We start from the raw sequence: 5,817 nt of genomic DNA on the forward strand, positions 1-5,817 counted from the left end.
CTTTTTTCTTACACAGTACTGTATATTTGTATGTCTTGTATGTCATAAATGTCTTGATGAATTGAAAATGGAGGACCCTTATGTAAACAAGATGAAAGTATTTTTCTGGTCTGCATCCTCTTAGCAGTTGTTTGTATTGAGCTGTACTGTATTGTACCCATTCTGCAATCTGTTAATAAAGTTTTCAATCAATCAACGAACAGAGTGTTCGTCAATGCTTCCCAGAAAGAAGAAGAGGACTGCGTTACCAATTTGAAAGGAGACTTCGGAGATAAATGGTTAATTTTATAGTGTATTTCCAGCAGCGGCTCGTGTTTTCATCCCACTAGCGTTTGTTGAGACTCTTTGAGCTTTCTGTTCAGCCCTTTGAAAAACACACGTGAACTTGCAATAATTAGGATGAGTTTTGACTTAACCCTATCAATCTGCGGTGGTTCGTCATAGAGCTTAGTTTGTATAATGCATACGGAGCGTGTCAATAGAGCGTCTGTCTTAGTTTAGAACGTGTCTTGTCATGCTGTATGTGTCAACTGAGACCGGCTCATCCTGGAATTCACACCAGTGGCAAAGTTCAAGTAACAGCCTGTCTGTCTACGTTTGCCAGGAACCACGTGTAAAATAGCAGGTGAAGAAGGTGCCCTTCATGATGATCTCCACTGACACTGAAACATGGCACCAGGTTGCTCAAAAAACATTTTACATACATATCCTATCGGTCTGTTGTAGGGCTCAATAGACATACTATTTTTTTTTTTTTTTGGGCATTTTTATTGCTTTATTGGATAGACAGAGAGGAAGGATGGGAGAAGATGTGGGGAGGCAAATGTCGCCGGGTCCGGGAGTCGAACCTGGGACAGCCACGTTGCACTGAAGTGTGTTACGTGGTGCGCCACCCTGGCGCATACTACTTTTATCAGTCATGCTTAAGTTGATCAGTAAATAAATACGCATAGCCTATGTGTTTTTTTAGGGAAATAAATAGTTCTACCAGGTGTGTGAAGCCTGAGGGTGGTGATCCACTGGGCAACGTTTTGGGCAACATAATAGAGCAGCAGGAAATTAAGTGAGACAGAGAGGACATATATATAATAGGACATATAATATAATTTATCTGGGCAACAAGAGGTTGTCATGCAATTAGTACAACATTGTTGAGACATCTGCGCGTCCAACGTTTCCCAACAACGTTGCCAAACAATGTTGCCCAAAAGGTTTAATTAAGGAGCTATAAGGCAGCCTTGCCATGTGCTTCATACCTAAACAGGTAGCAGCAGAAAATGAGGCTGAGCAAGAAGATGAAGAGGCCGATGCCCAGGGTGAGGACATAGACGTTGAGGGGTAGGTGGTACATCTCTTCAGACGTCATCTGGCAGTAGGGGTCAGAGTTCTGCAATCCAAGGCCACATAGACATCCTGAGGTGAGATGCCAGAGGGGAAGGTTAGTGACCTATCTCAAACTCCTTGATCATCCAATCACAACTGTTGCTTTGAGCTAGGTGCAGATTATAAACATAAATTAGATTTTATCTATAAAATGAGTAGATAAGATTAAAGCAAAAACGGTAACTTGCCAGACAAATTGGTACTGTATGTGTACTATCTTGCCTGAGGTTAACAACTGCTTTGAAACGGATTCAAATGCCCAAAGAGGCTACACTGGGGGGTGTCTCTGGACCAGTTCCAAAATCTCAAAGAACACTCTGTCTTTTACACAAAGGCCAAGGCAGCGGCAAATACATCATACTCTAGTTCATTAATGCAAGGAATGGCAGGCATTTCAAAATATGAATGTGTTACAGCCACGGGGGACAGAGATGGGATAGTTTACATTTGAGGAATTGAATTCAGAATTAATGTACATGTTGATTTAAAATGGACACAAAGGGTGTTTGAATCAGACGAATTGCATTTGAAAGCATTAATGGAATTAAGAGTCTCGCTTATTTCATACACGGATGTTTCACATCATAGGCCGGGGTCAAATGCAAGCTGGAATGCAGAGTTAGCATAATGTTTTGCATGCCTACACGTCATCAGTGTGGGCGAGCTTCAATGTTTGAATATTTCTGACTTTGATGGCTTCTTTACATGCTTGGTTTTTCTCTCTTTTGTGTGTGTGTGCATGTGTGTGCGTGTGCAAGCTTGGCATGCATATTATTCTGCACATCTGGAAAGCCTCTTGATTCAGATACACTGCTGCCATCGTAGATTTGCATCATCATTTCACACTGCGTTGGAAAGGGAGATATAATGTGCTGCACGCCGGGGGAAGACGTGCGAGACGGACCAGTTCCTCGAGGGCCTTTGTGTTGCGCGTGTGTACGTGTGTCTGTATGTGTTTCTGCTGTCTATTCCTTTCTGTTGGTGTGAGAGAGAGAGAGAGAGAGAGAGAGAGAGAGAGAGAGAGAGAGAGAGAGAGAGAGAGAGAGAGAGAGAGAGAGAGAGAGAGGTTAATAATAGCAGTTCCTTCTCTGTCAGGTCTTTTGTCTTGATGACAGGAAAGATCTCTTGCAGCCTTCCTTACTTGGGGGCTAATATGAGACTGAACTATTCCATAACCACATGTTAACTTTACTGTAAGGGAAACATTCCACATATTTACCCAATTCATAATTCCCACGACGAATATTCCTCTCTTATTGTGTCAAAGCTGTTACTATTTACAACGATTCCCTGTGTCACACTCAGGAATGTGTACCACTTGCTCCTTGGCCCAGGAATGCATGCTAAAAGTGTGCGCTCTGTGTGGAGCAACAGGCATCTGGCTTGCAGGGACAGGGCACTTTTCATTCCACAGAACACCGCTTCGGAACTCAAACCCAAAATCGCTGGTACAGAACAAGGGGACTACTTAGTACTTCCTGGTTCAAAGGTCATTCCCTGCCTGAGCAGGGGTTCAAAAACTACAACCACCTTTCTGAGACAGAAGTGTTTGGTCAGGACCGTAGTGTTAACTGTACAGGGGGGAGGCATCTGGAACCCTAGCAGGATGTTAGTCAAATCATTGATAGCATTTGCCAGAAAAACGATGGCCCCTGAAGAAACATGAACCCCCTCTAATAGGCATTTATACGTACGCCTACTGATTAGAATATACCCGATACCATTTCCTAGTATTCCCACCAGTATGAGCACATAACAAGCCATATTATTGCCAATGATAAACTGATGGTTAAGTTAACATACTCACCGCTACACCACTGGACACAGGGCGCATGAAACCAGCCCCCCGAACCGCCGCGCAGACCCACAGAACCTGTATGGGACAGACCAGAGTCTGATGTTGCGACCTATTGTCTTACCACGTCTGGCTCCACAGCTAACTGTCCCAGGGGATGATGCCTGGCTGGACACACTGACTTGGTAGGGTGAGTTCTGGTGGTCAGAGCTGGTCAATGCGTCCGCTCCTCCTCAGGTTCTGCTATGGTGAGTGAAGTGAAATGAAAAGTGTTGTCCCTCTAGTAGTTGATGATAGGTTGAATGTAGGTCAATGCCGGTGGTTTTGGAAGTAAAGCAGACCTCTCCTGGGTAAGTCTCTCAATTATCCAAGGAGACACACACACGTGACAACATGAATTGATTTTAACACTGATTATTCAACCAAACGGTATCAATGTTTCTTTTTAGGCTAATCGCAAATCAAGTAAAACTATAAGTCAGGAAATTATCTACCGTCATCCAGACTTGGAAACATGGGATCATCAGACAGAAGCAGCAGGAATCAGCTGGATTACAACGCCTCTGGTCTTCATAACACAGTAACCACGTGGTCTTCTTCATAACACAGTAACCACGTGGTCTTCTTCATAATACAGTAACCACATAGTCTTCTTCATAACACAGTAACCACGTAGTCTTGTTCTTCATAACACAGTAACCACGTAGTCATGTTCTTCATAACACAGTAACCACGTAGTCTTCTTCTTATAACACAGTAACCACACAGTCTTCTGTTTCTGCAGGGATGGTCCTCTGATGGGTGAACGTGCGTCAGTGACAGTAGTCCAAACAACAACAAGGCAAAAACTCCAAATCACAGGCACCACTGTGGCTGCGAGGTCTGTTATCCAGATAAGTGCAGTCCCTGCTTTTGTCTCCCTTCAAAACATTGTCACAAGGCTCAGCTCACCCCTCCTCTCCACTCTCTCTTGCTTTCCTCCTCTCTTTCTCTCTTTCTTCTCCTTTTGATTTCCTCGATGAGTCGCTCTCTGGCTGCCTCTGCCAATTATTAGGGAGAAACAAAGGAAGGACTCAGATGGGTTCTCCCAGCGGTGCAGCTTCACTGTTCCTATGAAGAACGCAGATCTCTCCTCACGGCCCACACTGCTGTTGTCCTCTCTGCCTCCTCTCTGTCAGCCCCCACCATCTGCTCTGCTCCCCCCTCTCTTCCTCCACAGAAAAAAACAGGGGGGCAATGGAGGTAAAAAGAAAAAGAGAAGGACAATGAACCTAATAATACTAATTTGGGTCCGGACACTTTCTTTCTTTCTTTCTTTCTTTCTTTCTTTCTTTCTTTCTTTCTTTCTTTCTTTCTTTCTTTCTTTCTTTCTTTCTTTCTTTCTTTCTTTCTTTCTTTCTTTCTTTCTTTCTTTCTTTCTTTCTTGTATGTTTCTTTTTCTTTCTTTCTTTCTCTCCCCTGCTTCCAGTGCCTAATGTTGCCGAGCAGCACTACAGCTCTCAGTTTGTAAACAGATCCTTGCTCATGTGATTCGCTGTCTGCATCACAGCTCTGCTTTCCCCCGCCCCCTCCTTCCTCCCTACCCCCTACCCCCTGATTGATTGATTGATTGATTGATTGATTGATTGAAAACTTTATTAACAGATTGCAGAATGGGTACAGACTAGTACAGTACAGCTCAATACATACAATTGTTAAGGGGATGCAGACCAGAGAAAGACTTTCATCTTGTTTACATCAGGGTCCCCCATTTTCAATTCATCATAACATATGACAGTCACACACGACATACAGATAGACAGTACTGCTACATCTGTACATTTATGACATACCAGATTTGCAAATACAGTACTGTTTGTGATACAAAAAGTGTCCAGAAAAGAGTGTACATTTGACGTAGAAACTGTACATTGGAGGAGGTAAGCTTTCCAGCTGTAAGCTATAAGGTGGGTAGCTGCAGCAGGCTGTAGAGCAGATGGCATGTGAACAGGCAGACATGGCAGCCAGCCAGGCAAGCTATGAACTGATACACACGTGTCACATAGACAAACAATTGATGGTTGATGGTTGACAGACAGATGGACAGATGGGGGGGGGGGGGCATGCATAGAAAGTCACTTGGGCAAGCAGATATTATCGTAAACATAAACATGAATGCAGAAGACTGATGTAATGGCAGCTAGAGGAGAGACATGTGAACAGGAAGGCACACAAGAAAGGTAAACAAACACCACAGGCACATAGACTGATAGGTCAAACCACGAGTGTCTGGCTGATGGACAATCAAGCAGACAGGAACGCTGTTAGTCTGGCTTTACCGTCTATGGTCTGGTGTGATGATGATAGAGAAAAAAGATAGAATACACACAGGTGAGATTGGATAGACCAGGGGTCAGCAACCTTTACTATCAAAAGAGCCACTTTTCCCCCATCCCACAAAATAAAATGCTCAGGGAGCCGCACAACCTATTTACCCTTAAAATGAAGATAACACAGGGGGGGGGGGCAGGGAGCCGCAGCTGATTGGCTAAAGAGCCGCATGCGGCCTCGAGGCCGCAGGTTGCCGACCCCTGGCAGACAGTGGGCTATTAAGGGAGCACCGTATTATGCAGTTTTGGGAGAGACTTCTTTAAATTCTA

At 44.1% G+C, this 5,817-nt stretch overlaps 1 protein-coding gene across 7 annotated transcripts in view; it reads right to left on the minus strand.

The window, feature by feature from the left end:
- The window catches only part of LOC311234472 (RING finger protein 122), a 17,485-nt gene extending 12,911 nt beyond the window's left edge, over positions 1–4,574 (minus strand). The window contains exons 1-3 of one of the 7 annotated variants that reach the window (XM_084321672.1): positions 3,673–4,574; positions 3,303–3,421; positions 1,257–1,387 (exon numbers count right to left, since the gene is read on the minus strand). In XM_084321672.1, coding sequence (XP_084177798.1) covers positions 1,257–1,366 — 110 coding nt within the window. In that variant the 5' untranslated portion in view covers positions 1,367–1,387; positions 3,303–3,421; positions 3,673–4,574. Of the gene's footprint in view, positions 1–1,256; positions 1,414–2,602; positions 2,705–3,190 lie in introns of those variants that run through there. The other 6 variants (XM_084321671.1, XM_084321670.1, XM_084321669.1 and 3 more) reach the window with 6 other exon arrangements.
- Positions 4,575–5,817: the final 1,243 nt, after the last annotated feature.

The sequence above is a fragment of the Notolepis coatsorum genome (assembly GCF_963971535.1).
Source record: "Notolepis coatsorum genome assembly, chromosome: 9".
NCBI classification, from domain to species: Eukaryota; Metazoa; Chordata; class Actinopteri; order Aulopiformes; family Paralepididae; genus Notolepis; species Notolepis coatsorum.